General features: G+C 33.6%; 1 protein-coding gene across 1 annotated transcript; it reads right to left on the reverse strand.

The window, feature by feature from the left end:
* Positions 1-18,191: 18,191 nt before the first annotated feature.
* LOC139868274 (uncharacterized) lies at positions 18,192-18,641 on the reverse strand. The gene has a single exon (XM_071856603.1). The coding sequence runs from the start codon at positions 18,639-18,641 to the stop codon at positions 18,192-18,194; it is 450 nt and encodes a 149-aa protein (XP_071712704.1).
* Positions 18,642-24,923: the final 6,282 nt, after the last annotated feature.

Genomic DNA, 24,923 nt, shown 5'->3' on the forward strand with positions numbered 1-24,923 from the left:
ACAGTTAACAAAACAAGGAAAAAAAAGATAAAGGTGATGGTGATCTTACGGTGGTGATGGTGGTATCGAGTTTCAAATGGGGATGATGGTGGTGTTAAGGTGATCAAGATTGAGGGTGGTGGTGATTGAGTTGTGACGGGTTGTTGAGGGTGGTGTTGTGGTGATGGTTCCTATGTTCTAACCGTGATCAAACACGAGAGAGATGTTTGAAGAGGGAGAGAGAAAACGGTTCAAGGTGTTGTGGGTGATGAAGGTGGCCGGGTTGTGTAAGGTGATGTGGTCATTAAATGGGTTTCATGTGGTGTTGAAGGTTGAGATGAGAGACAAAGATGATAGATGAATTATGAAATAAGATTATAAATTGGTCAATCATATATATCCATATACTTGTACATATTTAATATAATATAGTAATATTATATTAAAGAGTTAAAAGAACATGCAATATAAAAATATCTATCTCCTATTATAACGTGAATATAAAGTAGAGAATAGTTCAGCAGCCTATTATTTTGTTTTTAATTACCGACAGTTTTAACGGATTACTATTTCGTACCCCGTTGATAATTAGTGGCGGATAAAAGTGTTCAGAAAAATCCCATATTTTTAAATTAACTATATTTATGTTATAAAAGTCAATATTGGATGCTAATTTTATTAATATTATAGATATTGCATAGTATATTTTTTTGAGTATAAATATGTGTGTTATGAGTTCATAATTCACACACTTCAAACATATATAAAACACATACTTCTCTCATATTCTCTCTATATAATTTCTACAGTCAAGAACCAGGACACTAAAGGTAGTTATAAGCCTACTGAATTATAACACGTTATCAGCATGAAGTGCTCCGTATAATCAAGGTTTATCTAAGCAAGCACACGTCACTAATCTAGGTAAGAAATTATCTAACTTTTATTAACTTCACTAACATTTATATTTATGTTATTTAAGTTATATATGGTCGGTTATACCGCCTGAATTATATTTCTGTAATCTAACTTTTATTAATTTCACTAACATTTATATTTATGTTATTTAAGTTATATATGGTCGGTTATACCGCCTAAATTATATTTCTGTAATCTAACTTTTATTAACTTCACTAACATTTATATTTATGTTATTTAAGTTATATATGGTCGGTTATACCGCCTGAATTATATTTCTGTAATCTAACTTTTATTAACTTCACTAACATTTATATTTATGTTATTTAAGTTATATATGGTCGGTTATACCGCCTGAATTATATTTCTGTAATCTAACTTTTATTAACTTCACTAACATTTATATTTATGTTATTTAAGTTATATATGGTCGGTTATACCGCCTGAATTATATTTTCTGTAATCTAACTCTTATTAACTTCACTAACATTTATATTTATGTTATCTAACATTTATGATTACTTATGCAATTAATCATTATTTATTTCATGCATACTAATGTTTATTCTTAAATTTATTATTTATGCATAATATGTTTATTCTCTTAATATTCGTATTTATACTAAATGTATTTTATAGTAATCATATTTATACTAATAAAATTCTTTTATTAAAATTATTTTAATACAACGGCAACATAACGATCGTTAACATTAATTAATGACGTTACAACGGTCATATATACATAATGGTTGTTAACGTCAATTGACGACGTTACAACGACTATATTTTTCAAATATAAATTAAACATCCCCGTTTTCACATTTTCACAAATCAATCTTCATTTTCTCAAATTACTACTCTCCAAAATTTTTTTATTAAAAGATGATTAACTCAAGGATGATTTTTCCTACTGTATTGGTCATAATAGCTATCATCCTTGTTGCTTGTACACCACTAGATGAACCTATATTTTATCCTTCCCTTATGGTTTTATTATTTGTAATCATACCATTATTCTTTTGTTTGCTACTTATGAATCTAAACTAATTCTAATTTCATGTTGTTATTTGTCTATGAAAAAAAATTGATTATGATTATGATTATGATTTATGTTGTTCATCTTTCTGAAAATAGAAAATGTCAAACTTATCAAAGCTTGAGTTTGATGCCTTAGACGTATCGGGAACAAACTACACATCATGGGTTATGGACGTAGAAATAAATCTTGGATCATTGGGTATTTTAGAAACTTTAAAAGAAAACAATACTTGTTCCGATCAAGATAAATTAAAATCAATTGTTTGTATTTGCAAACATATTGATACCACCTTAAAACATATATTTCTCACTATCAAAGATCCACATGTTTTATGGGAAAGTATCAAGAGTAGATTCGATAATCAAAAGGAAATATTACTCCCAGCTGCGAGGGAAGAATGGAGAAATTTAAGGTTCCAAGATTTCAAAAAGGTAAGTGAATACAGCTCGGCCATGTTCAAGATCCATTCAAAGCTTCAATTCTGTGGTCAAGAAATAAGTGATGCTGATATGATGGAGAAAACTTTCTCCACAATGCATTCTGCAAACATAACTGTGCAAGAAAATTTAAGATTGCACAATTATAAAACTTTTTCCAAACTTCAAACTTATCTCTTAGTTGCAGAAGTTAATAAAGAATTACTGATGAAAAATCAAGAATCTTGTCCTACCGGTGCGCTAGCATTTCCTGAAGCTAATGCTATTAACAATAATAATAATAAAAGAAGAAATGCACATGGACGAGAGCGTGGACAAGGTCGTGGTCATATTGGCCAAAACCATCATCATGGAAATTACCATAACAGTAATAAAAATCATAACTATGTTCGAAATCACCCTTATGGTAATGGTCGTGGTGGTGGTCGTGGTCGTGGACAAAGAAATAATAATCCACAAAATTATAAAATCCAAACACCATACAATCCCACAAATCACAATGTTGAAGAAGGCTCTTCAAAGAATGTTGAAGATTCTTGTTACCGATGTGGTAAAATTGGCCACTGGTCTAAAAACTGCCGAACAAATCAGCATTCTGTTAATCGGTATCAAGAATCCCTAAAGGGAAAACGAAAAGAAGCAAATCTTGTGGATGACCTTGATACAAAAATCACTGAGCCAACTTGTGACTACTTTAATGAATAAATTTCTAATATCTATATATATAGATATCCTATTATATGTTCCCGTTAAATAAATGATTGTAGATTTTCAATCTACACCATATCTAGTTTACTACATATTTCCTTATTATGTGATATCGTTTGTAACATGTATTGAATGTAATATATTGATGAATTATGTACTCATTAATTTTTTCTCATTTTTTTTTTGAAGTTCATGATGTATACTGCTGGAGTAAAAAATCAGTCAAATGGTGGAGATATTTGTATTGCAGACAGTGGTGCCACTCACACCATACTCAAATCTAAAAAATATTTTACAGACTTGAAAGCAACGGAAGGAACTATACATACTATATCAGGTCCTGTGGACTTAATAAAAGGAATGGGAAAGGCAAAATTCATGTTACCAAATGGTACGAATTTTCTGATAAATAATGCCTTATTTTCTCCCATGTCAAAGAGAAATTTGTTAAGTTTCTCTGACATATACCAAAATGGATATGATTATCAGTCAGTGACAACAGAAAATGAAAAATATTTAAGTATCACTGATAAGAATCGTGTAATTGAAAAACTACCAAGACTTCATTCTGGTTTACATTATACACATATAAATGTACCTGAAGTAAATGTGGTAGTTAAAGAAAAATCAAGTGATCCTGTAATGATCAGTTTGTGGCATGAGAGATTAGGCCACTCAGAATCAACAATGATGAAAAGAATAATACAAAATACACATGGACATCCATTGGCGGATCAAAGGATCCCTCATGATGCACTTATCCCATGTACATCATTCTCACTTGGAAAGTTGATAATAAGACCATCACCTCTTAAGGTTGAAAAAGAATCACCAATGTTTCTTGAAAGAATTCAAGGTGATATATGTGGACCAATTCATCCACCATGTGGACCATTTAGATATTTTATGGTTCTAATAGACGCATCTAGTAGATGGTCTCATGTTTGTCTATTATCAAGTCGAAATATGACATTTGCAAAATTTCTTGCTCAAATTATTAAATTGAGAGCACATTTCCCTGATTATACTATTAAAAGGGTGAGACTAGATAATACCGGTGAGTTTACGTCTCAAGCATTTAATAACTTTTGCATGTCTATTGGGATTATTGTTGAACATCCCGTTGCCCATGTGCATACACAAAATGGTTTAGCTGAATCATTAATTAAACGATTGCAGCTAATAGCTAGACCATTGATAATGCGAACAAAACTCCCAGTATCTGTATGGGGCCATGCAATTTTGCATGCTTCATCATTGATTCGCATTAGACCAAGCGCAAGTCATACATATTCTCCCTTGCAACTTGCTTTTAGCCATCAGTCAAATATTTCCCACCTTAGAACATTTGGTTGTGCGGTTTATGTCCCTATCGCACCACCACAACGCACTAAAATGGGTCCGCAAAGAAGGATGGGAATATATGTTGGATATGAAACATCTTCAATAATAAGATATATTGAACCCATGACGGGTGATGTTTTTTACAGCACGTTTTGTTGATTGTCACTTTAATGAAACATTATTCCTTAGATTAGGGGGAGAAATAAAAAATAAAGAAAATGATGTTTCATGGTGTGAACCTCAATTAATGTATCTTGATCCTCGCACAAAAGAATGCGAGACCGAAGTTCAAAAAATAATGCATATGCAAGAACTTGCGAATAAATTGCCTGATGCATTTACATATACAAAAAGAGTGACTAAATCATATATACCAGTAGCAAATGCTCCAGCTCGAATAGAAATTCCAAAAACTGGCAATAATGTCATTTTTGAGTCTTTGCCACGCCAGAAACGTGGGAGACCAATTGGTTCCAAAGATAAAAATTCTCGAAAAAGAAAATCAGCTGATAATGAGGTAAAAGAAAGTGTTCAAAAAGAACTACAAATCAATACTCCTTCTGCAGAGGAGATTGATGATGTCAATACAGAATTTTCAATCAATTATGCACATTCAAAAATATTATGGAACCGAAATGAAATGAAAAATCTTGATGAGATATTTTCATATAATGTTGCATATGACATCATGAATGATGATGATGATCCAGAACCAAAATCTGTCATAGAATGTCAAGATAGACATGATTGGGATCATTGGAAAGGAGCAATACGAGCTGAATTTGAATCGCTCAATAAAAGAAAAGTTTTCGGATCTATCATTCTCACACCTAAAGATGTGAAACCTGTGGGATATAGATGGGTTTTTGTGCGAAAAAGAAATGAGAAAAATGAAGTTACAAGGTATAAAGATAGACTTGTAGCTCAAGGTTTTTCTCAAAGACCAGGAATTGATTATGAGGAAACTTATTCTCCTGTTATGGATGCAATTACTTTTAGATACTTAATTAGCCTGGCAGTTTCTAAAAATTTAGAAATGCATCTCATGGATGTTGTGACTGCTTATCTTTATGGATCACTTGATAGTGATATATATATGAAGATACCTGAAGGATTTAAGGTATCAGAAGCAACCAATGCAAAACCCAAAGAAATGTACTCAATCAAGTTACAAAGGTCTTTATATGGGTTGAAACAATCGGGTCGCATGTGGTATAAACGATTAAGTGATTACTTGATAAGCAAAGGGTATACCAATAATCTTATTTGCCCATGTGTTTTCATTAAGAAAACAACATCCGGATATGTGATCATAGCTGTTTATGTTGATTATCTTAATATCATAGGTACAAATAAAGAGATCCATGAAGCCATTCAACTTCTAAAGAAAGAATTTGAAATGAAAGATCTCGGAAAAACCAAGTATTGCCTTGGTTTACAAATTGAACATATGCCTAATGGTTTACTTGTACATCAAACAACATATACTGAAAAGATTTTAAAACGTTTTAATATGGACAAGGCAAAATCATTAAGTACTCCTATGGTTGTTAGATCACTTAATGTTGACACTGATCCATTTCGTCCCTGTGAAGATCATGAAGATATCCTGGGACCAGAAGTACCATATCTTAGTGCAATTGGAGCTCTTATGTATCTTACAAATTGTACAAGACCTGACATTTCTTTTGCAGTTAATTTGTTGGCAAGGTTCAGCTCAGCTCCTACCAAAAGACACTGGAATGGGATCAAATACATATTTCGATACCTTCAAGGAACTACTGATTTAGGATTATTTTATTCTAACGAATCGAAACAAGATTTGGTTGGTTATGCAGATGCAGGTTATTTATCTGATCCACATAAAGCTAAATCTCAAAATGGATATGTATTCCTAAATGGAGGTACCGCAATATCATGGCGTTCTCAAAAACAAATACTTGTTGCAACATCATCAAATCATGCCGAAGTGATTGTATTACATGAAGCTACTCGGGAATGTTTTTGGTTGAGATCAATGACACAACTCATTACTGATTCTTGTGGACTAGAACGCGATAAAAGTCCAACAACTATCTATGAAGATAATGTAGCTTGCATAACACAGATGAAAGAAGGGTATATCAAAAGCGACCGAACAAAACACATACCTCCTAGATTCTTCTCATACACTCAAAATCTCATTAAGGACAACCAGATTGAAATGAGATATGTTCAGTCCAGCAAAAACTCTGCTGACCTTTTCACCAAAGCACTTCCAACTGCTATTTTCAGAACACACATTCATAATATTGGCATGAGGCATGTTCAGAAGATGTAACAACTCAGGCGTTGCCTACTTGAGGGGAAGTCAACTCTATGCTGCACTCTTTTTCCCTTAGCTAAAGTTTTATCCCAATGGGTTTTCTTTAGCAAGGTTTTTAACGAGGTAGTACTAGTTATTCTCTAATAAAATTGTCATCCAAGGGGTAGTGTTATAAAAGTCAATATTGGATGCTAATTTTATTATTATTATAGATATTGCATAGTATATTTTTTTGAGTATAAATATGTGTGTTATGAGTTCATAATTCACACACTTCAAACATATATAAAACACATACTTCTCTCATATTCTCTTTATATACTTATTAGTCTACAGTCAAGAACCAGGCCACTAAAGGTAGTTATAAGCCTACTGAATTATAACAATTTATTTATTTTGGCCATTATGGTATAAAATTCAATCATTAATTTGTTAACTAAAAATTACATCAACTGTCCCTCTCAATTCTGGGTAAAATATAAAAAATGTTAAAACTTAACAAATAGTTCCTAAATACATTTTTTATAAGCCTAAAATTTATAAAACTCATTTTCGTATCACCGTTTATTTTAAAATTACATAAGTTTGAATTTAACTTGCTTAATATCAATCGAAACATCAAACGAGTATTACAATCATTTAATATTTATTTTTAATATACTTTATTTATATATAGAGATATATTTTAAATAATAATTATTATAATATCCTATTTTTTTATTAATTTTTAATAACAACAACATATAATACTTCAAATTATATTTCGAATTATTATTTATATATACATACACACATATCTATTTACAATTAATTGTTCCTGAATCGACGAGAATAGTCAAAGGTCAGATGATTTCATAAATTAGTTCAAACGTTTTAAGACTTGATTTAATAGACTTTGCTTATCGTCTCAGAATCTTATAAAGATAAAGTTTAAATTTGTTCAGAAATTTCCGTGTCGTCACAACCCATACCCGATAAAAGTACATTTTCTTGATTTAGCTTCAAGGTTGTCTTTGTCAATGTCTTTGGTTTTCACATACACATTACAACCGAAAACCCTTAAGTGAGCCAAACTCACCTTTTTACCGGTTCACTCTTCCTCTGGAATTCGAAACTCTAACGGTGTTGAGGGTCCCATGTTAATCAAATAAGCTGCCGTGTTTACAACATCTGTCCAAAACATCTTTGGTAGACCCTTAATGTAACTACATACTCCTAGCCCGCTCATTGAGCGTCCGGTTCATACATTCGGCAAACCCCTTGTGCTGTGGTGTTTCCAGAACTGTTTTCAACATACGAATACCATGTTCCGCAAAGTAGTCTTTAAATTCTTTACTGCTGTATTCTCCTCAATTGTTAGATTTCAAGCACTTAACTTTCAAGTTAGTCTCGTTTTCAACAGCAGGTCTCCACACTTTAAAAGTATAAAACACGTCAGATTTAACTTTGAGAAAGTAAAACCATACCTTTCTTGTGGAGTCATCAATGAAGGTGACATAGTAGCGGGAACCACCATGCGACTCAACCGTTGTAGGTCCATAGACATCGGAATGAACAAGTTTAAGCTTCTCCTTCTTTGGCACAGTTCCCGATTTCCTAAACGATACCTTCTTTTGTTTCCCCATAGTACATGGCTCACAAAATCCAATATCTACTTTCTTCAAACCCGGAATCTTCCCATTTAAAACTAGCAACTTCATCCCCTTCTCACTCATATGCACTAATCTTCGGTGCCATAGAGTAGAATCGGCCCCTACATTACTTGTCACATTAAGCTCATAATCATCGAATACCTCGACCATGTATAAAGTTCCCCTTTTATGTCCCGATGCCAGGACTTGACCATCCTTTAGAACATGCCATTTGCGATCACCGAAGGTAGTATGATTACCTTCTTCATCCAATTGAGCTATAGAGATAAGCTTCCTCTTTAAATTCGGAATATACCTCACATCTTTCAAAGTCCAATTGGAACCATTGGATGTCTTCAATGTCACATCTCCAATGCCTCTTATGTCTAAGCGTTTGTCATCTGCCAATCTCACCTTCCCCCGATACGCCTTAAAATTCTTCATCATCTCCTTACTAGGATTAGCATGGAATGATGCACCCGAATCCATGATCCAAGCTTCAACCGAATTTTCAACACAACACATCAAAGCGTCATCCGTATCCTCGGAAGTGAAGTTCACCCTAGCTTTATCCACCTTTGAATTCTTACATTGAGTGCTAAAGTCACCCTTTTGATTGCAATTCCAACAAATCCCAGATTCTCGGTCCTTAGAGTTAAGCCTCTTTTTGAATTTCTTACCCTTCTTCGTACCCTTATCGTTCTTCCTGCCCCTGTCGGTATTTAAGAGCGACCCCGATGATTCCCCGGAATTCCTCCGAGTTTCTTCCCCTAGAATCAAATCCTTGATCCCCTCAAGCTTGAGCTTAGTGGTTCCTGTGGAACTACTAACTGCAGTAACTGTACCCGACCAACTTTCAGGCAAAGACGAAAGAAAAATCAGTGCCTGAAGTTCATCATCAAACACAATCTCCACTGAGGCCAATCTTGTAATGAGATTGTTAAAATCATTGATATGATCTGCAGCACACGCACCTTCTTTCATCTTTTGGTTGAACAATTGACGCATGAGAAAAACCTTATTAGCGGCGTTAGTTTTTTCATACATGTTTGTAAGTGCCTTTAAGCACCCCAAACGTAGTCTTCTCGTTAATAACGTTGTATGCAATGGTTTTTGCAAGAGACATCCTAACCGCCCCTAAAGCTTGGCGATCTAGGAGATCACAATCTTCTTGTTTAACGCTATCAGGCTTCTTCTCTTCAAGTGGTAAGTGTAATTTTTTCTGGTACAAATAGTCTTCTATTTGCATCTTCCAAAATCCAAAATCCTTCCCATCGAACCGATCAATTCTAAACTTTCCTTCGTCCGCCATCGCGCCCAATACGAACCTTGTGCTCTAGATACCAGTTGTTAAGAATTTATGGACCCAACAACGACCACCAATCGATAGATTATGATCCCACAAACGACAAACGAACAGAATAACAACAAGAAAAGTAAAAGACACAAGAATTTACGTGGTTATATGCAATCGGTATGATTGCTTTGGCCCACGGGCAACTAGAGAGTTTTTTTTATTGATTTTCATACATAGGGTTTACAGTATACAATGGGTATATTTATAGTGATAATCAAAATTAGGAAACAAATCAAATAACTTGCTGGCTACGAACATCATCGCGTTTCGCGACAACCCATCCCGTTTCGCGACAGACTGCATCCACACGCGACTAAGTTGATCAAAACGCGATAGCCATCGAGTCCAGATCACTGCCTCATTTGTCGCGTTCCAGCTTCATGTGTCGCGTTCTATTTTGTCGCGTATCGCGATAGACTACACCCGAACGCGACCTGGTACATGTTTCTTCGTTTTGATCTTCTTTGCACATCCAAAAAAAAAAACAAAAATATGGTTTTAAATACTCCATGTAAAAATATTGATCATACAATAATTCCACTACACTATTTCATTTATTTACTACTTCGTATATTATAATAACAGATATGACAATTTTCCCTTATTATCCCATTTTAGACTATAAATAATGGTACTATTTCAAGTTCTATGTTAATATAGTGTTCTTCATGAACTACGGAGATCCATGTAGAATTAACCCTTTACATATACTAAATCTCTCATCAGATCCTGTCATTTTGTTTTATAAGCCTTGTCGTTTTGACTGGGCAAAATAATAAGTGGGATGTTTGCTTCAAAATTGAAAGATTAGCGTGGATGGTCGACTGTTAAAAGGATCTCGGGGTTAACCCTTTACATATACTAAATCTCTCATCAGATCCTGTCATTTTGTTTTATAAGCCTTGTCGTTTTGACTGGGCAAAATAATAAGTGGGATGTTTGCTTCAAAATTGAAAGATTAGCGTGGATGGTCGACTGTTAAAAGGATCTCGGGGTTAATCCCAATTCGATTCTGGACGGGTTTTTCTATTTTTAATTATTTTTGGACCTCTTCTATTTTTGTTCCATATTTGAATTGTTTTCTTTTCTGATTTGCCATCGTCTTTGCAGGAACTCACTTCGTCGCCATATTGCTATTCTTCGATTGCTTGGATATCAAGAAACAGATTCGTAATTAGGTATTATGATTTTTCTGATAGTCCTACTACAAATAAATATACAGATTTAGATTTCAATTTACAGTTTTTGATAAATTAGGGTCTGCGTCTTTTTTAATAGCAGTTTGGGATCACCCAGATGATGAAACCATCAACGCATTCATCTCCCGCAGTTGCATCACCATCCTCCAACTGCTGCCCAGGAGGAAACGCGGGCCCAAACCGAGGGCATGGGCCTTAAAACCCCGCTCTTGTACTGCCTCCGCAACACGATGTGCGAAAGACACACTTAGGTGGTATTTAAGGGTTAAGGGGTAACCTTTTGTGCAATGTTTAATTTTTAAGCTAAAAGGATATGGTCCTAGCATAAGGTAAATTAGCTACGACTCCAGAAATATTCAAAGTTCATGGTAGCAAATAACTAATTGCAACTTGAAAGCGCATCTTGAAAAAAATTTCATAATAGAATAAGTGCAGTCAATAGAAAATATATTTAGAGGGTGTTTGAGAAAATGATTTGAACGTGATTTATTTTTTGAACGGCGATTTTTTGACATCAGTAGATTATTTATTTGAACGACCCTCATCATATGCACGTATCACACACGTTCGGGCGGAAACCCGAATCCGATCGACGGTATCCGGAAACACATCCATTCGGGCAGTGTTCCTGGATAGAGGTCCGTGAACGAATCCGGTAAAACCTCCCTATAGGGTCAATATATATACCACCATTATTGGTGTTCATTTATTTTGAACGTGATTTTTTTATTATTGCATTTTGAAGATGCAAATAATTAGTTAATTTTGTTTGGTAAAACACAATTGAAAATCACTTATTTGCAGCATGGGAGGATCAAACGATAATTTGGAAAAGTAGCTCACTAGTCGCTGCACCAATACGTGGTTTTGGATTTGCTGGTAAGCTCATCGATAATTACCTTCATACCCTCGACCGTAGGTGAATCACAATATTTTTTTTGGGTAAGCGAGGAAACCCTCCTGTGAACGAGTACATTGGCTCCCCCATAGAAGGTAAAACTTCGAGTAATCAAGCCCCTCCCCCCCCCCCCCCCCCCCCCCCCCCCTAAACACCGCACGCGAGACCTGGTATATATTTAGTCACAATCCCCTTTTGAACAATTTGACATAACCAATAGTATATATTTAGTTATTGTCTCCCTTAGCAATGTGTATTGTTATTTCGGAGTATTATATATATTTATATTTATGATAATATTTATATTATATACTCCGTATTATTTTTATCTTTAGGATAGGGTCGTCGTTGATCCTTTTTTGCACAAAACCTCCTTGAAGTATCAACTAATGGGGGAGGCTCGTGGACTAGTCTTTTGCTTTTCTCCTTCTCTAGTTGTGGGGCTTAAGGAGGAAAGATGTCACCGGGTAGGGGAATGAAATTCAATAGTTTGGCTGTTGTGCGTACGGAACGCTCGTGGCTCCACTTCACGTTCCGCACTCGCTCTGCCTGCTTTATCGGTCGTGCTAGGCAAGCACTCCCTTGCTTCGATCCGGACACTGTTTAAATTTCCATTTTTAAATTGACAATGGTATTTTTTTTCTTTAACAAATAAAATCAATAGAATATATAATTAGTTTTATTTTTTGGCGAAAAAACGAATACTATAAACGAGTCCTTTTCTCGAAAAAGAAAAAGACTAAACAAAATACAAGCAATAAGCGGCTTGGCTCAAGACAAAAAGCCGACACAAAACTAACTCAAATTGAGCCAAACCGCTAACAACCAAAAGCACAACCATACAACATCACGATACAATAAAAACTACAAAGAAAGGTCGAGACCAACAACCCAACTTAACCAACCAACGAAAAATGACTAAAGGACGCCGGATAACTCGGCCACTGATTTACCCTTCCTAGAATTAGAAGCCGGTGTGGAAGCCAAACCATTAACTTTGACCGCGTTGAAGGAATAAGTTAACACATTCGATGAAGGATCCCCAATGAGCTTGCCCGAAGTAGGAGGGATCAAACCCTGCAGTGCTAACCCCTCAAAAAACCCAATATTACCCTCTCTTCAATAAGGAATGTCGCCCGACTTCTCGCGAAATAGATTTTGAACCGCAACGCCTAACTCTACGTCATTTCCATTATCTTTCAAACGAAAAGGAGTACCCTTACCATTCTTTCCTTTGCCAATACCCGAATTCAAACCTCCATCATTTAACGAGGAGATCTTCACCTTTGTTAACCGATTTTTCTTGTGATGAACAAACCGTTTCCTACACAATCCTTTACAACCATTAACCGAACAAACAAAAGATTTGTGACCCGAACCTTTATTACCTGTTGTAAAAGTAGAATTTGATGTCAACTTTCCTTGAGAATTATAGTCCACCCCACTTGGTTGATTTGTATTCGGATATGGAACCACCTCAACGAACTCGTTTTCTTTTTTTATTAATGAAACCTTTCCCCTCAAGTGCATCATCAATCTCCGTGTATTGTGTGTCATAAACAACATATTTAGGACACAACATGTTACCTTCAATATCCGTATTACCCTGGTGATTACCATTATTCGATTGTAACATCCCCTCTTCCACCTCATTAACCAAACCCTCAACCACGTCATCACTAACCTGTTGAGCATTAATCATAGCAGCCTTACCTCCACCACAATCAATTCCTCGCACCTCATCATCATCTAAATCATTATCTAAACCTTCATTAACACCTTCGACAACCACCCCAGAACCAGTAGCATTCGGACAAACAGCAGCACCCTTTTCCACTTGTAACAAAATGTCTTGATTTGTTAGAAGATGATAATCAAGCAAGAATAGACCCAATCGATTTTAATCAATCCAGAACCAAGATTATTACAATTGAAACAGAAACAATAAGCTTACAATCAAACCCACTGTTTTGATGAATAATAATAACGGAGTACTTGTGAAATATCAAGATTGCATCAATCTTAAAATAACAGATGATGGGTATAAACCCCAATACAATCGGCTATAAAGATTAGGCCGAAGAAGATAACTCAGACGATAAAAAATTAATTGAGATTTGAGAGAAGCGTGTCTGTTTATGTGTCGTATTGCCCTAATCCCTGCACTCATGAATAAATAGGCCAGACAGGAGGCGGCGGGCCGGACAGCTGGACAGCAACAGGCCCAACAGCAAAGAGGAGCCCAACAGCTCTAGCACTCCAATGGATCAACCAACCACAAGCCCAATAGACCCAGACCACAAAACCTACAAAATGCTAATCATATAATGAGAAAAGAGTAAAAACATTCAAGCTTTGAGATTGATAATTTTAACAGCCCCCCTCAATCTAAGCCTGAAATAAGTCCATAAGACCCAGTTTTTTGCATAGAAAAGAATGTTGACTAATCCCCAACCCTTTGATAAAAATGTCAGTTATTTGATTTTCAGATTCAATGTTTATAATGTTAAGAACACCAGAGTTACACTTATTCCTCACAATATGTAAATCAATTTCAAAATGTTTTGTTCTTTCATGAAAAACAGGGTTGGCTGCTATTTGTATACCAGATCTATTGTCACAGTAAAGATCAATTGGTAGAAGGTTTTTAACTTTAAGATCATTTAGAATTTTCAAGATCTACAAAAGTTCACATGTAACAGAAGCCATAGCCCTGTATTCAGATTCTGTGGAGGATCTGGATACAGTGCTTTGTTTCTTGCTTTTCCAAGAAACTAAGGACCCACAAAAGAATATAGAGTAACCAGTAACAGATTTTCTAGAGTTTAGACACTTACCCCAGTCAGCATCAACATAGGCAGAGAGAGAGAGGTAGTGTCAGATTTGGAGATGACAATACCTTTACTTGGAGAGCCTTTTAAGTATCTCAGAAGTCTCAATGCAATCTTGAGATGAGATTGTAAGGGGTCGTGCATGTACTGACTAAGGCATTGAACAGTGAAAGATATGTCTGGTCTTGTCATGGTAAGGTATATAAGTTTCCCAATTAATTGTTGGAATTTGGTAACATCAGTAAGCCTTTTGTCATTATCAGTGGGGTCAGAATTAATCACAAGGTTGGACTCAAGAGGGGCACCAACAGGTACTTCCCACCAAACCAAATTCATCAAGCAATTCAACACAATACTTTCTTTGAGATTAACATATACCATTTTCAGTTTTTAAAACTTAAATTCCAAGAAAGTATTTTAATTTACCAAGATATTTGATATGAAACTTAGTTTTCAAGAAATTTTTAACTTTACAAACCTCATTTTCATCATTTCCAGTCACAATCATATCATCAACATAGACTAACACAGCCAAAAACACAGAATCAGATTCCTTAACATATAAAGAATAGTCACTCATACTTTGCACAAAACCATGTTCCTTTAAGGTCATAGACAATTTTTTCATTCCATTGTCTAGGGGCTTGTTTTAGGCCATAGAGAGATTTAACTAACTTGCATACTTTGGTTTCATTAGCAGAATAATAGCCTTGGGGTAATTCCATATAGACATCTTCAACAAGGTCACCATATAAGAAGGCATTGTTAACATCTAGTTGATATAGTTTCCAGTCATTCTTAACAGCTAGGGTTAACAAGCATCTTACTGTTACCGTTTTAACCACAGGAGAGAAAGTCTCATCATAGTCCAGACCCTCCCTTTGACTGCACCCCTTGGCAACAAGTCTGGCCTTATACCTATCAATTTCACCTGTGGACTTATATTTTATCTTATATATCCATTTGCATCCAACAGGTTTCCTTCCAACAGGTAAGTCAGTAAGAACCCATGTGTTATTTTCTAATAAAGCTTTCATTTCATTATTCATAGCATTAACCCAATTAGGGTCTTTAATGGCTTGGTCATAAGAAGTGGGGTCTATGCTTTTGTCTAGGCTAGACACAAAACAATAGTTTTCTTTGCTAAGAGTGGAATAATTAATAACCTTTTCTAGCCCATATTTGACCTTGCCCTCAACTACATAGTCATTAAGCTTTCTAGGAAGGGCAGTTTACCTACTTGATCTTCTAAGGGAAGCAGGCTCATCATTTATAAGTTCAGAATGATTTTCATTTGAGGTACCCTCAGGGAGATCATTAATATGACCATCATCCTCATTAGGGTTACTGTGATTACCTCCACTCCCTGTTGAGTCACATGGAGTGTCTGCTATTACAGTAGGCCCTTCAGGATGACTTCTCCCTTCATCATCGGGATTTTCAGAAACATTAGTGTCATTTTGGACAGAAAAAAGATCAAAGAAGCTGAGTTGTTCAGCAGACTCATTTTTAAGATTGTTAGGTTTTGAATTTTTAAAAGGAAAAATATTTTCAAAAAACTTGACATCCCTGGAAACAATAATTTTTTTGTTTTCAAGACTCCATAACTTATAACCTTTTTTATTTGATGCAAAACCAACTAAAACACATTTTTCAGACCTTGGTTTAAATTTATCAGACTCATCTAATATTTTGGAAAACACAAGACATCCAAAGTTTCTGATTTGGGAGAGAGATCGTTCTGAACCATAGATTTTTTGGAAAGGGGACAAGCCTGCAAGCACCTTAGATGGAATCCTGTTAATCAAGTAAGTGGCAGTTAGTATGCATTCAGTCCATAAATATAAGGGAATCCCCTCTTGAAACATAAGGGACCTAGCCACATTTAAGAGGTGTCTATGTTTCCTTTTAACCAACCCATTTTGTTGTGGTGTGTGGGCTATGGTGGTTTGATGTATAATGCCTCTCACATTTGTAAAATTTTTCATTTGACTGTTTAAGAACTCAGTTCCATTATCAGTTCTAATCATTTTGATTCTTTTTTCAAATTGATTTAATAAAAGATTTTCATAGTTAAAGAAGTTTTCAAACACCTCATCTTTTGATTTAAGTAGATAGACCCACACAGCCCTTGTGTAATCATCAACAATGGTCAAGAAATATTTGTATCCTTCACTAGCAACCCTATATGGGCCCCATAAATCCATATGTATTAGTTCACCTAGATCTTTTGTGACATGGTCACTTAATGGAAAAGGTTCTCTAATTTGTTTAGCTTTTAGACAGATTTCACAGGGAAGGTCATCAATGTTATTGTCCAGATTAAGTCCGTGTTTAAGAATGTTGAGAACATGATTAGATGGGTGCCCTAGTCTGTTATGCCATAGGAGAATAGATTCAAAGTTGCATGCATGCACAGAGTTGCACATAAGAGGATCACCTTTAAAATAATCAAAAACATATAAGCCACCATTCACACTACCAGTCCCCAGGGTAGTTCATGTTTTCAAATCCTGAATATAACAGTTAAAGGCATCAAAACCATCAAAGATTTTATTTTCTTTAACCAGTTTGTGGACATATATAAGACTCACACAATAACCAGGGACAATCAACACATCAGTTAACAAAATGTCTTTGCTTAATCTTAGGTTTCCAATTTTTTTGACTTTAGCTTTAGTGCCATTGGGGTGAGACACTTGTAAATTTAAATCAGACACATCAACAATGTTGTCTAAACCATGTTCAGAAGCCGTCATGTGTTGACTGGCACCAGAATCAATAATCCACCCTTGACTTTTGTTTAACCCAGAATTAAAGTTAAAGAATTTGTGAAAATTGTTATTGAAAAACATATTGTTGTTCATTATAGTACCTGACATATTTGAGACAGATTCTGTGATTTGAGGACCTTTATCGTTAAGCATGCTTAAAAGTTACATCATTTGCTCATTACTTAAGAACATAGGAACAGAATTAGAAGCATTAGTAGCACCAGAGTTAGAAGAGGAAGTAGTGGAACCAGATAAAGAATCAGATGCAGCACAACTAGACACATAAGTGGTGGACTTATTTGTAGGTCCATTGATAGGTTTCTTATAATTAGAGGGGTATCCAACAATTTCATAACACCTATCAATGGTGTGTCCTAGTTTATTGCACTTAGTAAATTTAAGATTTGGGTTAGGACCCCTATTGAATCCCCTTCCTCTTCCAAAACTGCCATTATTATTATTTCTGTTTGTCCAAGAGTTGTTATTGGTTTGAGCAACAAAAGCAAAGTTTTGAGTTTTAGATGACCCAACCCCAGAAACCCCCCTGTGTGATTCTTCCCTTGATAGAATAGCATATGCAGACTTAACATCAGGTAATGGGTCTCTAAGTAAAAGATTACTTCTGGTTGACATGTAAGTATCATCTAATCCCATTAGAAATTGCATCAATTTTAAAACTTTGTTATATCTTTGAAACTCAGGAGCAGCAACACAAATACAAGCAGGTAAGTTAACCATTTCATCATATTGTTTCCATAGTGTGTTAAGTTAACGATAATATTCTGACAAAGTACTTCCACTTTGTTTAATAGAGCTGATTTTTTGATGTAAATTGAATGTTATAGACCCATCAACTTTATCATAAGTTTCCTTAAGTTCAGTCCAAACAACAGAAGCAGTAGCAGAGAATATTTGACCAGAGTATAATTCTTCAGATATAGAACTTAACAACCAAGATAGCACAACAGAATTACACCTATCCCATTGAGCAGCAAGGACTTCATTATCAGTACTTTTCCTACATGTTCCATTGATAAACCCTACTTTGTTTTTAGTGGATAATGCAAGTAACATAGCTCTACTCCAAACATTGTAGTTTTCAGTCCCTTTTAACTTAATGGAAATTAATGGTGCATTGGTTGTGTCACTAGCATGCAAATAGAGAGGGTCACCAAAGTCTATTTTACTAATTAAGGTAATAGCAGTTTCATCACCCATAATAGCAAATAATCAGATAAGATAAGTAGATCAAGTAAACAGATGGGATCAAACAATTTTAATAAAAATAAACAATAACAGATAATCAGAAATAATGAACCACAAACAATTCAGATATCGATAATATAAAAAAAAGACAAAGGCAGATGTATACAAATAAAGATAATCAGATAAAAAATAAAAACACAGAATAATGAGAAAAAAAATTAATAAATAAAATAAAAACACAGAATAATGAAACACAGACAATTCAGATAAAAAGACAAAGGCAGATGTATATAAAAAAGATAATCAGATTAAAAAAACACAGAATAAAAAAAGATAAAAAAAATAGGAGACTCCCCTTGAAGAAGAACCACGATTAGAGAAGAAAATGATGCAGCGGACTATGAGACTTCTTCAACAAGGAGTAACACGAGGATTGCAAGACGTTTGATTAATGGCAGACCAATCACGAGCAAAAATAGAAAGACCCGAATCAAACCCAAAAAGAGCCCTAGCTTCAATCACGCAGAGAACCAATAAATCAAGGGCCAAACCTCTCTGGTACCATGTTAGAAGATGATAATCAAGCAAGAATAGACCCAATCGATTTTAATCAATCCAGAACCAAGATTATTACAATTGAAACAGAAACGATACGCTTACAATCAAACCCACTGTTTTGATGAATAATAATAACGGAGTACTTGTGAAATATCAAGATTGCATCAATCTTAAAATAACAGATGATGGGTATAAACCCCAATACAATCGGCTAAAAAGATTAGGCCGAAGAAGATAACTCAGACGATAAAAAATTAATTGAGATTTGAGAGGAGTGTGTCTGTTTGTGTGTCGTATTGCCCTAATCCCTACACTCATGAATAAATAGGCCAGACAGGAGGCGGCGGGCTGGACAGCTGGACAGAAACAGGCCCAACAGCAAAGAGGAGTCCAACAGCTCTAGCACACCTGAAATGTCCCGTTCATATTGATTATAAACGTTCCATATTAATTAATTTCGTCGCGAGGTTTTGACCTCTATATGACACGTTTTTCAAAGACTGCATTCATTTTTAATACAACCATAACCTTTATTTTATCTATAAAGGTTTAAAAAGCATTACGTAGATTATCAAATAATGATAATCTAAAATATACCGTTTACACACGACCATTACATAATGGTTTACAATAATAATATATTACATCAAAAATAAGTTTCTTGAATGCAGTTTTTACATAATATCATACAAGCATGGACTCCAAATCTTGTCGTTATTTTAGTATGCAATAGCGGAAGCTCTTAATAATCACCTGAGAATAAACATGCTTAAAACATCAACAAAAATGTTGGTGAGTTATAGGTTTAACCTATATATTATCAAATCATAATAATAGACCACAAGAATTCATATTTCAATATACATCCCATACATAGAGATAAAAATCATTCATATGGTGAACACCTGGTAACCGAAATTAACAAGATGCATATAAGAATATCCCCTATCATTCCGGGAAATCCTTCGGACATGATAAAAATGAATTTGAAGTACTAAAGCATCCGGTACTTTGGATGGGGTTCGTTAGGCCCAATAGATCTATCTTTAGGATTCGCGTCAATTAGTAGATCGGTTTACTAATTCTTAGGCTACCAAGCAAAAGGGGCATATTCGGCTTCGATCATTCACCCATATAATGTAGTTTCAATTACTTGTTTCTATTTCGTAAAACATTTATAAAACTGCATGTATTCTCATCCCAAAATATTAGATTTTAAAAGTGGGACTATAACTCACTTTCACAGATTTTTACTTCGTCGGGAGTAAGACTTGGCCACTGGTCGATTCACGAACCTATAACAATATATATATATATATATATATATATATATATATATATATATATATATATATATATATATATATATATATATATATATATATATATATATCAAAGTATGTTCAAAATATATTTACAACATTTTTAATACATTTTGATGTTTTAAGTTTATTAAGTCAGCTGTCCTCGTTAGTAACCTACAACTAGTTGTCCATAGTTAGATGTACATAAATAAATTGATATATATTATCTTGAATCAATCCACGACCCAGTGTATACACGTCTCAGGTTAGATCACAACTCAAAGTATATATATTTTTGGAATCAACCTCAACCATGTATAGCTAACTCAAACATTACTGCATATAGAGTGTCTATGGTTGTTCCAAACAATATATATACATGGGTCGATATGATATGTCAAAACATTTGCATACGTGTCTATAGTATCCCAAGATTACATAATATATTAGAATACATGTATAATATAATATAAGTTAGCTAGGATATGATTTGTATAGAATTGTTACAATATTTCCCGTAGCTACAACAATCAAAAAAATATCCAATCTTGTTTTACCCATAACTTCTTCGTTTTAAATAGGTTTATAGTCGGAAATATAAGTTACAAGTCATTTTTGTAAGAGGTAGTCATTTCAGTCGACAGAACGACGTCTTGATGACCATTTTGAAAAACATACTTCCACTTTGAGTTTAACCATAATTATTGGATATAGTTTCATGTTCATAAGATAAATCATTTTCCCAGAAGAACAACTTTTAAATCAAAGTTTATCATAGTTATTAATTATCAAACCCAAAACAGCCCGCGGTGTTACTACGACGGCGTATGTCCAGTTTTACGGTGTTTTTCGTGTTTCCAGGTTTTAAATCATTAAGTTAGCATATCATATAGATATAGAACATGTGTTTAGTTGATTTTAAAAAGTCAAGTTAGAAGGATTAACTTTTGTTTGCCAACAAGTTTAGAATTAACTAAACTATGTTCTAGTGATTTCAAGTTTAAACCTTCGAATAAGGTAGTTTTATATATATGAATCGAATGATGTTATGAACATCATTACTACCTCAGGTTTTGTGGATAAACCTACTGGAAATGAGAAAAATAGATCTAGCTTCAAAGGATCCTTGGATGGCTTGAAAGTTCTTGAAGCAGAATCATGACATAAAAACAAGTTCATGTAAGATTTCCACTCGAAATAAGATTGTTATAGTTATAGAAATTGAATCAAAGTTTGAATATGAGTATTATCTTGTATTAGAAAGATATCTTACTATAAATAAGAAAGATTTCTTGAGGTTGGATGATCACTTTGCAAGATTGGAAGTAAGCTAGCAAACTTGAAAGTATTCTTGATTTTATGAAACTAGAACTTATAGAATTTATGAAGAACACTTAGAACTTGAAGATAAAACTTGAGAGAGATCAATTAGATGAAGAAAATTGAAGAATGAAAGTGTTTGTAGGTGTTTTTGGTCGTTGGTATATGGATTAGATATAAAGGATGTGTAATTTTGTTTACATGTAAATAAGTCATGAATGATTACTAATATTTTTTTAATTTTATGAGATATTTCATGCTAGTTGCCAAATGATGGTTCCCACATGTGTTAGGTGACTCACATGGGCTGATAAGAGCTGATCATTGGAGTGTATATACTAATAGTACATACATCTAAAAGCTGTGTATTGTACGAGTACGAATACAGGTGCATACGAGTAGAATTGTTGATGAAACTGAACGAGAATGTAATTGTAAGCATTTTTGTTAAGTAGAAGTATTTTGATAAGTGTCTTGAAGTCTTTCAAAAGTGTATGAATACATATTAAAACACTACATGTATATATATTTTAACTGAGTCGTTAAGTCATCGTTAGTCGTTACATGTAAATGTTGTTTTGAAACCTTTAAGTTAACGATCTTGTTAAATGTTGTTAACCCATTGTTTATTATATCTAAAGAGATGTTAAATTATTATATTATCATGATATTATGATATATTAATATATCTTAGTATGATATATATACAGTTAAATGTTGTTACAACGATAATCGTTACATATATGTCTCGTTTCGAAATCATTAAGTTAGTAGTCTTGTTTTTACATATGTAGTTCATTGTTAATACACTTAATGACATGTTTACTTATCATTTATCTTGATTAAACATAGTGTATCAATATCTTAATATGATTCATATGTATTTAGTAAGACGTTGTTATAACGATAATCGTTATATATATCGTTTCGAGTTTCTTAATTCAATAAACTCAATTTTATGTATATAACTCAGTGTTAAAATACCTAATGAGATACTTACTTATCATAATATCATGTTAACTATATATATAATCATATATATGTCATCATATAGTTTTTACAAGTTTTAATGTTCGTGAATCACCGGTCAACTTGGGTGGTCAATTGTCTATATGAAACCTATTTCAATTAATCAAGTCTTAACAAGTTTGATTGCTTAACATGTTGAAAACACTTAATCATGTAAATAAAAATTTCATTTAAAATATATAAACATGGAAAAGTTCGGGTCACTACAGTACCTACTTCCATGTTTATTTAACGGGTAGGTACTGTAGTGACCCGAACTTTTCCATGTTTATATATTTTAAATGAAATTTTTATTTACATGATTAAGTGTTTTCAACATGTTAAGCAATCAAACTTGTTAAGACTTGATTAATTGAAATAGGTTTCATATAGACAATTGACCACCCAAGTTGACCGGTGATTCACGAACATTAAAACTTGTAAAAACTATATGATGACATATATATGATTATATATATAGTTAACATGATATTATGATAAGTAAGTATCTCATTAGGTATTTTAACACTGAGTTATATACATAAAATTGAGTTTATTGAATTAAGAAACTCGAAACGATATATATAACGATTATCGTTATAACAACGTCTTACTAAATACATATGAATCATATTAAGATATTGATACACTATGTTTAATCATGATATTATGATAAGTAAACATATCATTAAGTATATTAACAATGAACTACATATGTAAAAACAAGACTACTAACTTAATGATTTTGAAACGAGACATATATGTAACGATTATCGTTGTAACGACATTTAATGTATATATATCATATTAAGATATATTAATACATCATGATTTCATGATAATGTAATAATTTAACATCTCATTTGATTTAATAAACAATGGGTTAACAACATTTAACAAGATCGTTAACATAAAGGTTTCAAAACAACACTTACATGTAACGACTAACGACGACTTAACGACTCAGTTAAAATGTATATACATGTAGTGTTTTAATATGTATTCATAAACTTTTGAAAGACTTCAAGACACTTATCAAAATACTTCTACTTAACAAAAATGCTTACAATTACATCCTCGTTCAGTTTCATCAACAATTCTACTCGTATGCACCCGTATTCGTACTCGTACAATACACAGCTTTTAGATGTATGTACTATTGGTATATACACTCCAATGATCAGCTCTTAGCAGCCCATGTGAGTCACCTAACACATGTGGGAACCATCATTTGGTAACTAGCATGAAATATCTCATAAAATTACAAAAATATGAGTAATCATTCATGACTTATTTACATGAAAACAAAATTACATATCCTTTATATCTAATCCATACACCAACGACCAAAAACACCTACAAACACTTTAATTCTTCAATTTTCTTCAAATAATTGATCTATCTCAAGTTCTAAGTGTTCTTCATAAATTCCAAAAGTTCTAGTTTCATAAAATCAAGAATACTTCCAAGATTGCAAGTTTACTTCCAAGTTTTCTAAATTCATTCCAAGTAATCATCCAAGATCAAGAAACCTTTATTACTTACAGTAGGTTATCTTTCTAATACAAGGTAATAATCATATTCAAACTTTAATTCAATTTCTATAGCTATAACAATCTTATTTCGAGTGGAAATCTTACTTGAAATTGTTTTCATGTCATGATTCTGCTTCAAGAACTTTCAAGCCATCCAAGGATCCTTTGAAGCTAGATCCATTTTTCTAATTTCCAGTAGGTTTATCCAAGGAACTTGAGGTAGTAATGATGTTCATAACATCATTCGATTCATACATAAAAAGCTGTCTTATTCAACGTTATAAACTTGTAATCACTAGAACATAGTTTAGTTAATTCTAAACTTGTTCGCAAATAAAGTTAATTCTTCTAACTAGACTTTTAAAATCAACTAAACAAATGTTCTATATCTATATGATATGCTAACTTAATGATTTAAAACCCGAAAACACGATAAACACCATAAAACTGGATATACGCCGTCGTAGTAAAACCGGGAGCTGTTTTGGTTGGGATAATTAAAAGCTAAGAAGAACTTTGATTTAAAAGCTATACTTCTGGAAAAATGATTTTTCTTATGAACATGAAAC

Source organism: Rutidosis leptorrhynchoides, chromosome 9, assembly GCF_046630445.1.
Source record: "Rutidosis leptorrhynchoides isolate AG116_Rl617_1_P2 chromosome 9, CSIRO_AGI_Rlap_v1, whole genome shotgun sequence".
In the NCBI taxonomy this organism is placed as follows: Eukaryota; Viridiplantae; Streptophyta; class Magnoliopsida; order Asterales; family Asteraceae; genus Rutidosis; species Rutidosis leptorrhynchoides.

Excerpts from the sequence above, each read along its gene's own strand:
- LOC139868274 (XM_071856603.1), bottom strand. The coding sequence starts at position 18,641 with ATGGGTGATGAAACTGCTATTACCTTAATTAGTAAAATAGACTTTGGT.